The sequence below is a fragment of the Penicillium chrysogenum genome, assembly GCF_028827035.1.
Source record: "Penicillium chrysogenum strain IBT 35668 chromosome Unknown utg000004l_segment0_segment0, whole genome shotgun sequence".
Lineage (NCBI taxonomy): Eukaryota > Fungi > Ascomycota > Eurotiomycetes > Eurotiales > Aspergillaceae > Penicillium > Penicillium chrysogenum.
The window spans coordinates 6,159,420-6,176,113 of NW_026622752.1; the positions used below are offsets into that span (position 1 = coordinate 6,159,420).

Sequence of the window (16,694 nt, forward strand, 5' to 3'; positions counted from 1 at the left end):
TATTAGACAATGCTGCAGGTTGGATTTGAGAGCTTGGACAATGGGTTTCACGAGATCAGAGACAGGAATGTCGACGGCGCTGGAGAGTTGGTAAGGTGAGTTGCAAAAGAGGAGCCGTCGGAGGTGGTCACGTGCATATCCCCCGTATAAGCCGCCGATTGACTTCCACGCGTCAAGAGCAAACCCTCATCGAGCCCGAAACATCCTCATGGAATAAAAGGCTCTACAACGTCTTCAAATTCAATCATGTGTAGTTCCTCACACAGACTATGCACTACGTCCGCTACACGCCGGGGAACATGCTTTGGCCATTCCCCATTGAACAAGCCTCAAGCGCTATCACACCCGTCTAGTCCTGAAATGAGCTTGAATACTCACATTTCGGGAACTGTGTTCCCTGGTCGAACAGCTTGCGCAAAGCAGGTTGGCTAAGCGTGTATGAACACATGAACAAGGGCAAGGGCTACCTATCGAATGCCTATCGCTTCAGGTCCACCCGGTCTTTCTGACGATACTGGTTCCGTTGAGGCATTATTCAGGCTTTGCAACGATCCGATTTTGACAAGCATCGCAATATGGATATCAAAATCTCACTCAATGATAGCACATTTGGCATTAACCTGTAGCTGGACACCAAGAGAGAAACAAATCCCATCGATTCCGAAAACTGGGAACGGGGCATGACTTGTATTTGGACATTGGCGCCCAAAGCCAAGATCTCAAGCATCGGCCTCAGGTACTTGAGCACCGCCAATATATTCTTACCCTAGATCCGCCCGTCATACCCCTGAGCATGTTGTCTTGCTTGATGATACCTTTGAATACTAGGCATTTCATCTCTGGGGCTTTTTGGTTGAGACTTCATGTCTGCTAGCACTCGCCAGTTGAACTAATTTCATTTTCGCATCCATCAAGATATACAGAGACGGGTCAATTTCGGTTACTATGGGTAACACATTTTTTCCGGTCTCTTTCGGTGGTCGCTAAACTGGAGGCCTCCTACGCGGAACAAGCTGCTAGAATAACGAGCTGAGACAATCTTTGAATAAACATCTGCAACACCCTGTCCGGTAAGGTACCCCTGTTTACTAGTCGAAATCCAACTGAGTTTAGGAGGTGGTCTATCCTTCAGCACAATGTATATTGTGCTGTTAGTCTGAAACGTAATTGTGGAAACTATATACTTCGTACAATGTATGTAAAGACACTCGCAATCTCGGAGGATGGCCTAAACCATTCATGATGCCCGGGCATTTCAACACCACATTCATATATGCATGTAAGCAGGTTGCAATACAGCATCAGATATATTGCATCTAGGGTAGGGGTGGACAGAGTCTTTTACTTGGAAAATGGTACTTCCTGTCAAAATTATCATCCAGTTGAGATATAATTGGGATATTCGTCGAGATATTGCTCTACACACATTATAAATGTTGGGTTCCCGTGGTTGAGTGATGACTTCTGAACTCCTACAGTAGCGCCAACTTCTGGGAAGTATACTCCGGTAAGAGGGGAAAGTGTATGACAGTGGTTCATATCGACATGAGCAAGACTATATGATTTGTAGTTGAATTGGACGTTCGGGGCTCTACGCGCCTTTAGGGTCACATCGGTGTAAGCAATTGTAAGCAAGTCAATTTGTCAATGGTACATGATCACATTGATATGAGAGGGGAAAGATGTGACAATGAGGTCAATTAGCACATAATTTTCTATTATTATTCCTTGCTAAGTGAGTACATCTCTAGCGTGCAGTAGTATAGTTCTACTACATATGTACCCTCTTGCATTGGGCCATTTCCCCTCATTTTCCCTCTCTCTTCCCTTCTCTGCCCGATGATCGTCCCATTTTCTTACTGATTCAGGTATCATATCACATTAATTATGATGATTTCCTGCCGGTTTAGGTGCCGGAAAGGTGCATAATTGATGTTCCATCCACCTCGGACGGTCACTAATTTGGCTAAAGATAGTAGTCCGGCGCGTACACTGGACCAATCACCAACCTCTTCACACTGCATCTCACCCTCTTCACACTCCCCGAGCGGTTCGTCACACTATCTACGAACCTCATTCGTCCGTTTTCTCATTTTTAAACCTCGTTCACTGGACTCTTGTTGGAAAAATGGCCTTGGCTCTTTGCTCACGGGAGGACCCCCTGTCCAGCGCGACGCGCCCATTTCCTCTCCACCAATAACGTCAATGTTGGCTACCCCCAGACCAGGGTTATTGGATGGATTGTGCTCAATCCTGCATTAGTCTCTGTAACTGGGTGACTCTTTCTGAAGAGGGATCGGCTGCTCACTGCACATACCCCGTGGCTGGTGGAAAGCGCCCAATCGACTATAAACCCTTCCCAACTGCCACAACTTCTGTGAAGGCTAGCGTTCTTCGTTTTGTTGCCCTCACTCTCTTATCGGTGCCTATAGCTCTGGTAGCTTTTGCATCTGATTTATTTCCTAGTGTTATCTTGTTATCTTGTTGTCTTGCTTTCTATCTTTCCTTCACAGACCCGTTGATCGGTGTCATTTCCTACGAGTCGAGATACCCATAGATATTTCCCGTGAGCGAGTCACACAAAACCAACATCCAACAGTTTGATCAGGTGTGCAAGATGACCGACACACTCCGCCTCTCGAATGCACGATTTCCGCCACCTCGGCAGGCCCGAGGGACGGTGCTTAATACTATAATGGAGGATACGCGCGAATCTCATTTCGCTCAAACCAGTCCGAAAGGCTCAGCTCCTTCCAGACTTACACCGGCAGCTATCAGCCCGCAGTTGAAGTTGCAGACCAGCGGCTTGTCAATACCAACACACGCCCGCCTCGCCCGCCTAATGTCGCCTCTTTCAGCCGGGACTACCTCATCATGCTCAGATACAGAATGGCAGTCCCAGATGGAGGACTTTAGAGGATACGACGACATGTATGATGCCTCAGATGATGATAGTATTGACGACAATGAGACCGAAATTAGCGATTCATGCTTTTCCCCCGATACGCGGCCATCAAGCTTGATTACACCAATCACCCGGAACTCGGTGACCTCGACTGGGAGTCGGAAGCGGTCTCTGACACTCGAGATTCCATCCTCTGCGTTGTGGCCGTCAATGAACGGTTCCCTCAAGGGCTCTCCAGTCCCGCCGACGCCTCCAGCCAAGATACCAGTCTCGCCGGCAGCACTGTCGATGCTCAGTCGTTCCGTGCCTGCATCTTATGCCCCGCCTTCTCTCGATGGTAGTATGACTTCGGACCAAGAATCAATAATCAGCGCATTGGCTACACCAGACTCTCAATCCCTGCCTGACACCAACTGGGATGCACATGATATCCATGTTCGACGAGATCTGGACGGAAGTGAAAGCGACCTAGACAATGCCGATGCCCATTCAGATATTCAAACTGTGCCCATTGCTATCGAAGCTCCGGATGAGGACTGGCGTCATGTCCTGGGAAGCTTTCCCCGAATTCCCACCGCTCCCCAGGCATATTCACCCCCACTCTCGCCGTCGCCCTCCCCATCCTTTCACCTGAATAATGAGCCAGTTCACGAATATGACGATCTGTACGACGCCCCACGGCCTATTGACCAAGGAGGCCTTCTGCCTAACTCGGCAGTATCCATGCTACACCGCAATCACTTGGATGAGACAGCCGACTCGTGGTCCGAGACGTCGGAGGATAAGGGCGAGATGTGGCAACTCCAGCCGCCTCCTACCCGCCCGAGGAGTGCTGACGGGGTAACCCCCGCATCTGAACTGTCTGGATACAGTTTTAGTGACCTGAGCATTCCGTCTCCTGGTGGCTTCTTTGCCTCTTTGGCTCCCCGGGCGCGCCACACGTGGTCAATCCCCAACACCAACTACCCACCATCTTCAGCTGCAGCAGAAGGGTTCTACAATCTTCCTTGGCGTCGGGATGAAGGAGAGATTGTCGAGCAGGTACTTGACTGGCCTGAGCGTCCGGTTGGCGAAGATCCAGTCACAGCAGTTCGTGACGAAGAGGCGCCGCTTACTGCCGTTCGACTATGTGACACACCCACTCGTCGATCTATCTACCAAGATAGCCCCATGAGTGCTGCGTTTGATGCAGTACAAGTTCAGGAGATCCCCCGCTCTGGGAACGGATATGAGTATGACGAATGCTATGACCAAGAGCTACAGGAGCGTGCAGTTGCGAGCCACGACAGGACCAGTATCTGGCTGTCTGCCCAAGCATCATACATGTCCGCTCTCAATGAAACAAATCCCGTTAATGACATTGAGCCTATTGAATCAGCCGAGTCTGATGACGTCGAGACTGAAGCCAAAGACACCACAGAAGATTCTTCCAAGAAGATGGTGCGATTCGTCGAAGGTGTCCCCGAGTCCCTCGGTCCTTTGCCCCCGGTCCTTGCTAGCAAGGATTCAATTTACTGGCAAGGCTTCCAGTCTATTCGGAAACGGTCAGCCAAGACTGATGGGTTCATGCATCGTAACATGCGTTTTGATGCTGTGCAATCTATGCGCCTCGCCATGACCGACCTGCACATCAACTGCTTGCTGGGCAAGTATGAGCTTGTTCGCCCCGAGCGTCCTGCATACAAGGGCCCCTTTGCCAAGGCGCCCCGCAACTCGGTTATTACCTCCGAGCTGGCCGAGAAGGCCCAATTTGACAAGGTGGAGAAAGAACAGCTGGTTCTTGCTCAGCTGTCCCAACCCATGTGGGCCATGGATGCCCTCCGGTCTCTCAACGGCGGCAATCTGCTGACAAGCCCTGCCCAGCGCGTACTTGCACGAGCCTCATCAAAGCCCAAGGCCTCGCAGGGACCACGCAAGCGCAGTCTCCGCATCCTGGATCTTGGTGGTCACTCGTCCTGCGACTGGGCTTGGCAAGCAGCGCATGAGTTCCCAAATGTCAAGGTTTACACCGTCTCCTCCAAGAACCAGACGGTAAACAACGCCATCAAAGGCCCTCCAAACCATCGCCAGCTGACCGTGGCCAATCTGTGGGAGCTGCCCTTTGGAAACAACCAGTTCGATGTCATCTCCGCCCGCTCTTTGCCCGCACTCTTGAGGACCGAATGCCCCGCGGGCAAGGACCGCGATGAGTACGACCTAGTTCTGAAGGAGTGCATGCGATGCCTCAAGCCAGGCGGCTACCTCGAGTTCCAAGTTCTTGACGCCGAGATCTCGCGGGCAGGGCCGTACGCGACCGCAGCGTCAGTGGAGTTTGCCTTCAACCTGCGCAACCGGGGTTACGACCCCCTAGCGTCGAAGAGATTCGTTGGCCGTCTCCGCAACACAGGATTTGTCGACACGCAACGCGCGTGGATGTTCCTACCGATGGGCACCGAGCCCGTCGAGCAAGAGCCTATGCGTGAGACTCCCGCACCGCGTGTGCAGAGCCATATTGAAGATTATGAAGCGGTGCAGGGGCCGGTTGGTAGTACTGCGGATATTGCCAGTATGACTGGGCTGATCGGGGGTGGATGTGGGAGCAGTGGTTACTGAAATTGCGAGTGGAAATGGGTCGTGAGCGGTCTATGTTGCTTGAGGGTCTTGGTGCGGTATTTGATGAGGGAAGGAAGAGTGGTGCGGGCTGGACCTGCCTCTCTGGATGGGCTATGAAGCCAAAGAAGAATTCGATCTCTTTAGCTTAAGGCTCTATCTAGGGATATTGGTCTATATGTATTTAGCTCTTGCCCTGGTGGCTCGCAATTAATGTAATCAATGCTTTATGAGATGTTTTACTTCAAGACCCAACCTAGCATATCTCTAGTTCATCTTTGACGTCTTCCGTTTGCCCTCAATCCGCTTTGGCTTCCTACCACAATTCAGACTTGAATGATTCGCTTCCAACTATCCCCACTTCATATACATTTGACCTCCTCCGTTACTCTCGGCTCACCTATATCTTCCTCGAACCCAGACAGACCCGACGCTATGACCGCGAAAAGGTTCACGACAGACGGGCTATTTCAATGTCTAGGCCCAGGTCGTAAATACGCTTTGCGGACTTTAAGTGCGTTGGAATGCAGTACGAGAACGTCCCGGACGTTATTGGATTAGGGACAACCATGCAAGGCCAGCACGAGCACGAGCACGAGTTGAGGTTGGTAGGAGAGCTAAGCGTTCACGGAGTCAGAGAGCATTCAATAGGACGCACGTATACCACACCCAGCAACAGTGGCTGCCACAATGAACAACATGGAATCCTTGTTGGCCTCCAAAGTCATGTACATCTTCAATCCACTTATCACAACGCATCTTCGCTGCCAACCACGGCATCCTCACTCGTTGTCACTTCTCTCGCCAGTCAGCCTCCTCGTATTTCCTCTTGATTTGCTCGCGGTCTCACCCACTCTATCCTTACGCTACGGTTATACCCAGTGAACACTGCTTCTCTCCCTTAATGTACGCTGCTCTCACTAAAGTCCCACCAGTCAATCTCCTCTTCGGTGATCTCAATTTGCCTTTCTGCCTAGCTTCCTACATCTCTCCGTCTTTCACCTCTATCCACATCCAAATTGCTGGGATCGATGCCCTCAGTGAAATCATCGGCCTGAGGGTCCCACACGCCTTTGGAGTCGATTACGGGACCATCAGTGGCAGTGCTGTCCGAGTTCAAATCGACCAAATTCAATGTCGGCAACGAAATCGGCGGTGAAAGAGGCGATTAATACGGATATTCGACATCCCTAACGCATCAGTCTTCCCGGGGTTGGGAAAAACGTGCCTGCAAACCTTTCGCTAAGATCATATCTTACAAGGGACGGGTAACAGGGAAAAGCTGAAAGGCATCAGCATGATATTTGACACGAGTGTCTATGCCAATACCATCAGATGCCCTTACGGACCGGTACCTGCGAGGACAGGAGGCTAAAAACAAAGGGCAAAACACAGTTTCTATCGTATATACAAGTGCTGATCAACTTCAGAAGCACTTGTGGGAAACGTAGGTGTTGGAAAAGATACCTATACTATCCAAGAGTGTCTGTCTCGGTCCCCTTTTAGTCCGAGGGATGATTGGGAATAGATAGCCACGAAACAGAATAAGACTTGAGACGGGCTGTTCAGGTCACAAGACGGCGCCTCTCCCGCATCTGAATTGGAACGAACACGTGGAATGCAGGAATCAAGTTAAGACGCAGAGCCATGAGTGCTCTATGTATCGGAGTTATAATCCGAGTTGATACCCGTAGCCCTGTAGACCCCTGGAGTATTCACAGATTGCACGAGTCATCCTTCACTGCGACCCCACTATTTACTCCGGACGGTGTAGTATACTCTTTTCCATGATCTCAAACCGAAAGAAAATCCAGGAGCTAGTTTTAAACCAAAATGGTCACATGAGGGTAATACCAGCCTATGCTGAGATAGGGCTATCATAAAAATGTTGGGAGTCCAGACAATGTTGACGATACTCCGGAGCAGAGTGCCCCGCGACAAGCACAGACAATGGCCCACCCCCCAAGCACGACATATCTCTTTGGACAAGCGGTTATTCCAACGGCTATTGAAGTACGGAGTACTCCGTACAGGGCACTGGATTGGAGTATTTGTACCCGATCTTGGAGTTAGAATGATGTGTTGTAGGCTGATCGGCGAAGGGGAGATTAGCTAGAATGCGTTGTGCATATAGTCAGACGACTGATCACCAAGCCAATAGTAAGACATATATAAAGTGGTACAAGCAGTCAAGTCAGAATTCAAGAAATATATACAACTTAGACATACATCGATGCAAGTCTGCTAAGGAATAGCTACCGGGATCGCAATGGAAGATGAAAGGCGAACCTGTACGGAGAACATTTCCTGATTGGCTGCAGCACTGAATTCGGCGGCTTCGCTGCAGATTCCAGGCGATACCTATTTCATCCTAGATCGGACTATAAGCCCAGTTAAGCCCCTGTCTATCAAGGTCAGCAGACTTGAATATTTTCTCCCGGCATCACCTAAATAGGTTATCCAGAATGCAAGGTCTTGTGCCGATCCTCCTTTTTCAGATCATCTGAGAATGAGCTTGAACATGCGCATGTACAATTAGTAGATAATTAGGAGATACTAAGGATATTTGAAGCCACCTGGGCAAGATGGCCTGTAGATCGAGTCTTGACACGTGAGAGCCAGAGCCCTTATCGTTTGCATCATGACTCTGCAAAGGAGGAGAGGGGTGTTCTGGCCTTTAAATACTTAAAGATTCGAAGGATCAAAGATTAAATAGATTAAAGGGCAATAGAAGAACAAGGAAAAGACACACCAACAGTATATATTAGATATATTAGTATATTTCTGGATTTACGGTGAACCGGGCATATCCACTCTTCGCCACTGATGTAAACAGCCCAGAGCTTCAGATCTACTTTTTTTTTCTTTATAACCCCTCCACCCCTCCAGACTCCTTTTCCTACCCTTTCACTCCACTCCCAATACATACATACACATAATGGCACCGCCCGCTATCATCGCCCCCTCCATTCTCAGCGCCAACTTCGCCGATCTGGGCCATGACTGCTCCAAGAAGATGGAGCAGGGCGCCGACTGGCTGCACGTCGACATTATGGACGGCCACTTCGTGCCCAATATGACCATCGGCTGTCCCGTCGTATCCCAGATCCGCGGCTGCGTCGACCGTCCCTCCGAACCCTGCGGTCGTGGCACTTTCGATTGCCACATGATGATCATGGAAGTGAGTTATGGACTTCCCACATACCCGCGTCATTCCGGCACGTCATGAGCTCTCCCCGCTGACTACTGTGCTTCGCTACAGCCGCATAAATGGGTTGTGGAGTTTAAGAAGGCCGGTTGCGATCTCTACTGCTTCCACTACGAGGCTGCGGTTTCCTCCGTCGCGGCGACCGATCCTACAGATAAAGAAACGACCGCTCGTACCAGTCCCAAGCAATTGATCCGCTATATCCACGAGCAGGGTATGCAGGCTGGTATCGCGATTAAGCCCGATACCCCCGTCGATGTGTTGTGGGATATTATTGAGAGCGAGGACCCCGCGGAACGACCAGACGTGAGTGATTTCCTTTTTCTTCCTTGTTTCAGGTCCTTCGTGGATATATTTCCGTTTCTTCCACCCCGTGTTGATCCCCAATTGCAATTGTACTAATGACGTTTCACAGATGGTCCTCGTCATGACCGTGCACCCCGGTTTCGGAGGTCAGAAATTCATGGCCTCCGAGCTCCCCAAGGTCGCCGCCCTGCGCGCACGCTGCCCCGATCTGAACATTGAAGTCGACGGTGGTCTCGGTCTGGGTACTATTGACCAGGCTGCCGATGCAGGCGCTAACGTGATCGTTGCTGGCTCAGCGATCTTCGGCGCACAGGATCCCGGCGACGTCATCGCGAAGCTGCGCGAGGCTGTCCAGAAGCGTCGCGGCGCGGAGCAGTAGAGGGGACGGGGTACATAGCACAAATCGGTGTTTGGGAGTTTCGCTTTTGGCCTCACTTATGGGTGTTTTTCTTTTTTCTTTTTGCTTTCATATTATACATTCTTAATCACGAGTTATGAATGGCATCTACATGTGGGAGCTAACTGTCCACGCTTGCAAAAGTTATTTACATTTTCATACTGTTGGTACGAAATAATCGATTGTAACCTTGTCAGGCATTCTTGATGTACAGATGTCATAATCATCGAATTCGTGAACAGCAACTCCCTCCGTAGATGTAGTCGCCTACTCCGCCGACTTGCCTGCGGGAGCCAGCCCTGCCTTGGTATCATCCTTCGCATCTTCCGTCTCCTTGGCACCAGTAGTCGCCTCCTTCTTAGGCTCCGACTTGGTCTCTTGAGGCGCCACAGCTGTCGCAATCACTTCAGCAATAGCATTGCCCTTGGGCTCATTGGGTTCCATAAGCGCTTCCTTATTCTCCACGGCGACATCGTCGATCGGACTCGGTACCTCCTCAATCGACTCGGTCTTCGCCTTATTCGCAGCCTCTTTGCGCAGAGCATCAAGATCGCCCGTAGGCTCTGCCGAGACGGACTTCCTAATCTCGCGTACTGCCTGTTCCTGATCTGCGTTCTCGAGTGATGACACCCCGGACGAGCGATGGTGTCCAACCAATCCGAGCACCTCTGCATTATCCGCGTGGAAGTTTGCCGATGATACGGCCGCTTGTTCGGGAACTAGGCTCGGACGTTTCAGGGACTTTGGTGAATCCGGTGCGGTGTCTGGCAATTCGGGGGCGACCGAGCCACGGTGCGCACGATTGGCGATAGGTACCTCTGTATCCTGTTCTTTCGATTCTTTCTTATCGTCTGACTTGGTCTTCGCTTTCGAGGCAGCCTCAGAGCTAGCCTGGCGCAGAGCCAGCACGGCCGTATCATCCTTCTTTTCTTCGGGCTTGGTAACGGGAGGGGTTTGGATCTTGATCGTAGAGGGTTTGGGGGTGGTGGGCGTGGGCGTGGGCTCGGTTTTGGTCTCGGTCGCTGCTGGGACAGGGTTGCTGGTGGCGGGCATTCCGCCCAGGTCCTGCACGCTGTTTACTACCATCCGTAATTCTCCGAACTCGTTCCATTCTTCGATCTGTTCTAGATCCTACACATAGGGGTTAGCGCTGCGATCATGGCATAATAGAGCTGAGTTGGAATCTCCCGTCCATGCGAGGGGGGCTGTCACATACTCCCACAATATCGCCGTATTTCACCAATCCTGGAAGCTTCTTGCCCTTGGAGCGTCGACCCCACAGCTTACGGGCGGCTTCATCGGTGGCGACATCAATGGCGCGGAAGGGGAGCTTGTTCGCTTTGAGGATTGTCTCGATTCGGGCGGTCGCGGTGACGATGTGCGATGACCCCGCGGTCAGGGAAGTGTAGAGGTAGAGGGTTGAGTCTGACATGGTGGAGGTGCGATGAAGGTGGAATCGATGAGGGTTGAGGATGGGGGAAAGAGTCTGTGGAGGAAGTTTCAATTCATTCAGGGGTTAGTCTGGTCTTCCTTTGAGCATCTACTGGAGAAAAATAAATTATTTACCCCCTGGAGGACTTGTTATGACGCGGCTACGGTATCACGTGCTCGTTGAATACTCTATTTCACAGCAAGATTCTCCCCCTTATATACTCATTATGTCTTCGACTTCTATGATGTATCCCTATTCCCGTCATTTAACAATCTCCCCACAGTACGAGCCGTTCCATGTGTCCAACGGCTATCTGCCCTGGAAAACGGGGCCCAGTGTGGCAACTTGACGTCAGATCCAGTGGTGCAAGTATCCTGGAATATTCTGGATTTCGGTTTCAGTCTGGAACAGGTCTATTAATGTATATACTATGTCCTAGGTAATGAAGAGATAGTCCAAAGAACATGCACTATGTATAAGTAATGTTGTAGGCACCTGTCACATGTTCACTGTCAAGCATCATTATCTGGGCTAAGCTCTGAGTGCATGGTCAGCATGTCTACCCATGTCGTCGGCACTTCAGAATTGGGTAACAAGTTCTAGCAATGTCAACTTGAGAGCTTTTGGGCACTCCTAGTACTTGGGGAAGTTTCACCATGCTATTGATACATACATATATATATATATATATGTGTATACATATGTATCAGGTGGTTTCAGGAGGTCTTCCAAGGTTTATCGATCTCTGGTAATCCAATGTGCTACGGGTGATGTTTCAATATCCTGGTTGAAAGATTATTTGGTGAAGTAGTTGCCAACACACAACGATCCTACTTCTCATCGTATAGCAAGAACCCATTCACTCCCCAAGGGCACACTGTCTGAGAGTACCCAACAGCCCGATATATTCAGCGTCTCTTCATTATAGTCACCAGCATGCGACATGTGATATAGATACAACCAAGCAAAACAATCATGTTAATAGACAAAGGAAATTAACCCACTGACTCGAACATTCCCGCCTGCTTGGGAATTGGGCCATGGAGCTTGCATCGCATCTTGACCTGTGCTGACATATGCTTCCCCGAGCCATAAAACGCTGCACCACAACTGACTCGGCGTCTGGAATCTATTACTATTGGACCAGTTCATGTCTATCGCTTGTCGAGCTATCCCATGTCACGGTATCGACATAGTGAAGCAGGCTGCATCTGCATGCGTTTAAATCCCGGGGAGGGTAGGAGTGTGGTTGCGAGGTACCGAAGAAGTATACGGACCAGCGAGATACAACTTCTTCAGCCGTTATAACCCGAGTCCAACCATCCTGTGAGCTCGGGGAGTCAACATCATCAGCTGAGGCTTAGGTATGAGTAGCATACTTATACTAACTCAATATAGGTTTCCCGTTTCAGTGGCATGCATTGGGATGGCTTCTGCTCGTGCACACTCCAGAGGAATTCATAACCTATCATTCAAGGTGGCTCATCTTCCATGCTTTCCTAGTCTCACGTGTGACATATCCTATCCAAGACAATCTCTGACTGCAGGCATCAGCTCTGGAGCTCTGAGCATTAATGCAGGGGCAAAGCTCATCAGCATCTGGGCCATGTGACGCCCGCAGACCCAGACGAGCTCTTGACATGGATAGTACATTAAATAAGCACCTGAGGACCCTGTGCTCTGCCTATCCTTTTTTGACATAAAATAGTTTGCCAAGGCATGCCAGGGGACAACTTTTGAAGGACCCGAGTAGACGGTGAGAGTAGACGGTGAGAGCGTAAAACGTGTCGAATGTTGGGAGGACTTCTAGGCCACCCCGTGGGCGATAGACCATGAAACCAAAAATCCCCCATTCGACGGGAGTTATTTGCTTGTCTTGGTCGGGGAAAATCGTACATCGTACTCCCTACGTCAAATTGACGGCTATGGTGAAGGATGTCCCTCTTAGGCAAGAATGCCCAGCCCGGCGATCCTCATTGATCCCATATTTGTACGGAGTATCCGTAGGCCAGTCTCATGAAAGCCTATCCTGAAACAGAGATTGACGTAACATCACCCCAACGTACAACAAGTTGAGGCACAGAGTAGTCCGTACTTTGTCTCTCTCTTTCTTATGAGTCCGAGATTGCCGCTGAGTCTAAGGAAACTAATTCCAGTACGTAGTAGTCGCTAACGGCCACGATGATCACCGTCATTATGGAGCAATAAATGTCCAACCATTATCCGATCAGGAGATTGATCCACCCAAAACCGTGGAGCCTCTGTACTAGTCTTGCACCAGTAAACCTCGTTTATCCCAAATGGTCTCCGTACACCCCATCACGTGGAGGGGACGATCAATCGCTAGTGTCGCAGAATCAGGAGTTGAGAGACCGTTATTGGGCACGTCCGGTAAGCCGAAAATAACTCCAGGTCTTAGAACCCCAACAAACAAGAGCAAACTGTTTTATAGGGGGCTATCCCTGAGCCACAACTATAACTGGGAACCGTGGGACTGGTGCGGGAGTGACCCACGGTAACACGTGAACCGAACCGTTTCTGTGTGACCACTCTATTCCAAGGTTTCCTCCGAGTCGCGATTTCTATATTACTTCATTAACCAGCGTGCTATTATTGTTGCTAGTCATCTCTGGTTGGGCGTTGGGCGCTGAACTAGGGAACCAAACAGCATCTGCAGGATGCCCCGGCTGCCACACCAGTCGACGTGGCAGTCTTTGACGCGCCCGAGCGATCTTGGTCCGACCGTACCAAATGGGTCCTGGGGGGTCTCGGGGTATGGCTGTGCTAGACGGAAAAATGGGCTATTTTGCGGTTTCTTTCGGGCTCCCGCTGTAGGCGCTTGATCCTCCAGGGAAAAGTGTCTCGTTTATGTACTGTGCCATGTACTCCAGCCTACATGTATCAGGTCACCTTTTCGTAAGCAACGATGCATCTGCTGGCTCGGGTCACGTTCGGGTTGATCCGGTTCGCTGCCTCACTTTCGTTCTTTTTTTTTCTCTCTCGGACGTCTGCAGCTTCTGAGCCAACAGGACCTCGCTTCTAGGGTCAATTGGCTATGTCACCCGTGGTATATGCCTTTGGAGAGATGGTTTTGCTGGTTGCTGACCTCGACACGGATAAACTTTGAGACCATAGTATTAGAGAAATAGGAGGGAAAACAGCGAAAAGAGAAACACATCACTACCCGAACATCCAAGAGTCCAGACCGATGATCGACTTCCATGTTTCTTGGAGTATAGTAGTCTTTGCTAGATGCCTATTCTCGTATCTCAGTTTGTGGGGAGTGTCCTTCATCGTCGATCTGAACTTTTGTCCTCTTCTCTTTTATCTACTCGTCTGCCCAATTTGCATCTGCTTCTTCTCCCAACTTGTGATATCATTGTCTTGTCGTTTTCTTCCCCGATCATTTACTATACAAGAAAGTACATTTATCTCAACGCAGATCATCTTCACCTTGATTGCATTGATAAGATCTGCTATTCCACCCACCATCAGCTTCGATTTAACTTTCATTTTTACTACTGCGCTCCATACAATTGTACGTCTTTGTCGCCTGTTCTTGCAATGCATGCGCTGACTATTCGCAGAAATACAACTCACCTTTCTCTATCCATTTGACTACTGATAGACAGTTACTTCCCCGGCCATTGCGACGAGAGGAATCACCCACCATGACTATCCATCTGGATGACAAACTGTTCACCAGTGCCATCTCCGGATACCGCGAAGCATTTTTGGTCCAACACTCCCACCTCTCGGAATCTCAACGAAATCAGCTTTGGATTGAACAGCTGAGTCGGTTCATCCCGGCCTCCAACGACGGGGATACCAACTGGCAGTACGCTGGAAGCCTGGGGAAACGGACTCGACAGGATGCGACACCACGGATATTGCCATGTTCTGATTCGGGTCTTCCTCAGGCAAAACGGAGAGCCACCGTATGTGTGACCTTGGTTACTTGCTCCAACTTTCTCTGCTCCGCCCTTCCCGCGCTCTCGTCTCCTAATCTCAATCGCCATTCGTCCTTGGATTGACAATTGGCAGACCCCGGATCTTTCAGTCGATCTAACCGGCGACCTATCCCACGTCTTCTCCCCCGACCTGCTTTGGAATGGCGCTGCCTACTCGGGACATGGCTCCTACCGACACACGCCCATGGAGCGCTCCCAGAGCCAGCAAATACCGGTTTCCCACCAGCATCAGCCAGACGGTGCCATCATAGGTAAACGCCAATCCTTCGGCCCGGTACGGACCCATCGTCGCCTCGACCATTTCGGAGTTTCGCCATCCGAGTACACGAAGTATTTGGACGCCTCTCCCAGTCAACCCGCTGACTCGGCCTTGACTTTCGGACTCGCAAATAAGGGACAAATCGGACCGCCTTTCCCCCAATACCATGACCGGACGTCCACCTGGACCGACCAGGCACCACCAGCTGCGCCAGAGATGTCTCGCAGCAACACTACCGACTCCTTAATCGGCGGAATCAACATGTTCCGGTTCGACTCGACCGGACCATCTCAATATCAAAAACCGACCAGCTCCGTCCCGCCAGAGTGGGTGCCAACACCCACCTCCGGCTTGCCCTATCAAGACCCCTTTCTCTCCCCTGTGTACCCTGACCTAGATCCCACATCGTCTTCCCCGTTCTCCCAACAATCTCCCTTCTCTCACCCATCATTCTCAGCATCTGCTCCCCCAACCACCTCCTTCCACTACCCAATGCCGCACAATCGTCTCCCCCTCGACTCAGTGGAGATGAAACCTTCCGACTCCATCGACAGCAATGACTTGGCGACACAGCGCTCTCGCGCCGCGCGCCGCACCAAAGAGCAAATCGCTCAAGCCGCACGTCCCATTGCTCCAAAAGTCGAGTCCGCGGAGAGCAGCATGTCCCAGCTCGACTCCCACAAGATGCTCCGCATCTCCTCGGCAGACGGCACGACAAAGGAGGTCGCCGCTATCCCCAAGGCCTCTGTGCGACGACCCCCGCGACCAAAGACATACTGCAGCATGTGCACAGACCATCCGGATGGCTTCCACGGCGAACACGAGCTGCGCCGTCATATCGACCGCGTGCACGCCTCTGTCCGCACAGTCTGGGTCTGCAAGGATATCTCGCCCGGCAAGTACTTCCTTGCGAATTGCAAGGCTTGTCGCAATGGGAAGCGCTACGGTGCCAATTATAATGCTGCTGCACATCTGCGACGCACGCATTTCAATCCCTGCGAGCGGGGTCGTGGGGGCCGCGGGAAAGATAGCGAGAAGCGCGGTGGCAAGGGCGGAGGTAACCAGCCTAGCATGGATGTCTTGAAACATTGGATGATTGCCGCTGAGGAAGTCACCGATGAAGCGGCTGGCGGTGGTTCTAACTCGAGGCTGCTGATTCGCAATCCTAGTCGTGTCTCGACCAGGGACCCTGGATATCAGCTTGCTGTCGCTGCTTGTGGCCTGGTGGAGAGTCAGCCTCCCTATGTTGTGGAGTCAGCTCTGCTGAAGGAATCTGACCAATTCCCCGAGTTTCCTGATGCGCCGTTTGAGTTTGATTTTGAGCTGGATCTTCTCGACAATGAGGTGTCGACGGATTCTCCGTTCTCCGGTTCGCAGTCATCCTACATGCCTGATATTGATTCGTATGTCAAGTGAGCGATCGTAGTCTGTTTCATCTTTTGTTTTCATTATTGTGTGTTATTTTGCGACTGTTTGTCCAGAGCACCGTTTAATCGGGTTCATGTACTGTACTTTGGGATGTGATGCATGATCAGCTTCTGGGGATTAGTGGGGATTGGATCTTCTTTTCGACTTGGACATATTTTCTTTGATATATTATATTTTCCGACGCGAGATAATGCCTGGT

General features: G+C 50.7%; 6 protein-coding genes across 6 annotated transcripts; 5 read left to right on the forward strand and 1 right to left on the reverse strand.

Annotated features, from left to right (window-relative positions):
• Window positions 1-9: 9 nt before the first annotated feature.
• On the forward strand, window positions 10-254 carry N7489_008295 (uncharacterized protein; the record flags this gene model as incomplete). The annotated part of the gene is given in 2 exon segments (XM_056714045.1): window positions 10-95; window positions 110-254. The coding sequence occupies 2 exon segments, from the start codon at window positions 10-12 to the stop codon at window positions 252-254; spliced, it is 231 nt and encodes a 76-aa protein (XP_056567760.1).
• Window positions 255-2,617: 2,363 nt separating this feature from the next.
• Window positions 2,618-5,646, forward strand: N7489_008296 (uncharacterized protein; the record flags this gene model as incomplete). The annotated part of the gene is made up of 2 exons (XM_056714046.1): window positions 2,618-5,450; window positions 5,507-5,646. 2 exons carry the CDS (start codon window positions 2,618-2,620, stop codon window positions 5,644-5,646), a joined length of 2,973 nt encoding a protein of 990 aa, XP_056567761.1.
• Window positions 5,647-6,398: 752 nt separating this feature from the next.
• On the forward strand, window positions 6,399-6,653 carry N7489_008297 (uncharacterized protein; the record flags this gene model as incomplete). Its single annotated transcript, XM_056714047.1, has 1 exon — window positions 6,399-6,653. One exon carries the CDS (start codon window positions 6,399-6,401, stop codon window positions 6,651-6,653), a length of 255 nt encoding a protein of 84 aa, XP_056567762.1.
• A 1,779-nt stretch (window positions 6,654-8,432) lies between these two features.
• On the forward strand, window positions 8,433-9,387 carry N7489_008298 (ribulose-phosphate 3-epimerase RPE1; the record flags this gene model as incomplete). The annotated part of the gene is made up of 3 exons (XM_056714048.1): window positions 8,433-8,675; window positions 8,757-9,008; window positions 9,118-9,387. The coding sequence occupies 3 exons, from the start codon at window positions 8,433-8,435 to the stop codon at window positions 9,385-9,387; spliced, it is 765 nt and encodes a 254-aa protein (XP_056567763.1).
• A 285-nt stretch (window positions 9,388-9,672) lies between these two features.
• Window positions 9,673-10,837, reverse strand: N7489_008299 (uncharacterized protein; the record flags this gene model as incomplete). Its single annotated transcript, XM_056714049.1, has 2 exons — window positions 9,673-10,536; window positions 10,622-10,837. 2 exons carry the CDS (start codon window positions 10,835-10,837, stop codon window positions 9,673-9,675), a joined length of 1,080 nt encoding a protein of 359 aa, XP_056567764.1.
• Window positions 10,838-14,508: 3,671 nt separating this feature from the next.
• N7489_008300 (uncharacterized protein) lies at window positions 14,509-16,483 on the forward strand (the record flags this gene model as incomplete). Its single annotated transcript, XM_056714050.1, has 2 exons — window positions 14,509-14,775; window positions 14,882-16,483. The coding sequence occupies 2 exons, from the start codon at window positions 14,509-14,511 to the stop codon at window positions 16,481-16,483; spliced, it is 1,869 nt and encodes a 622-aa protein (XP_056567765.1).
• Between the last annotated feature and the right edge of the window lie 211 nt (window positions 16,484-16,694).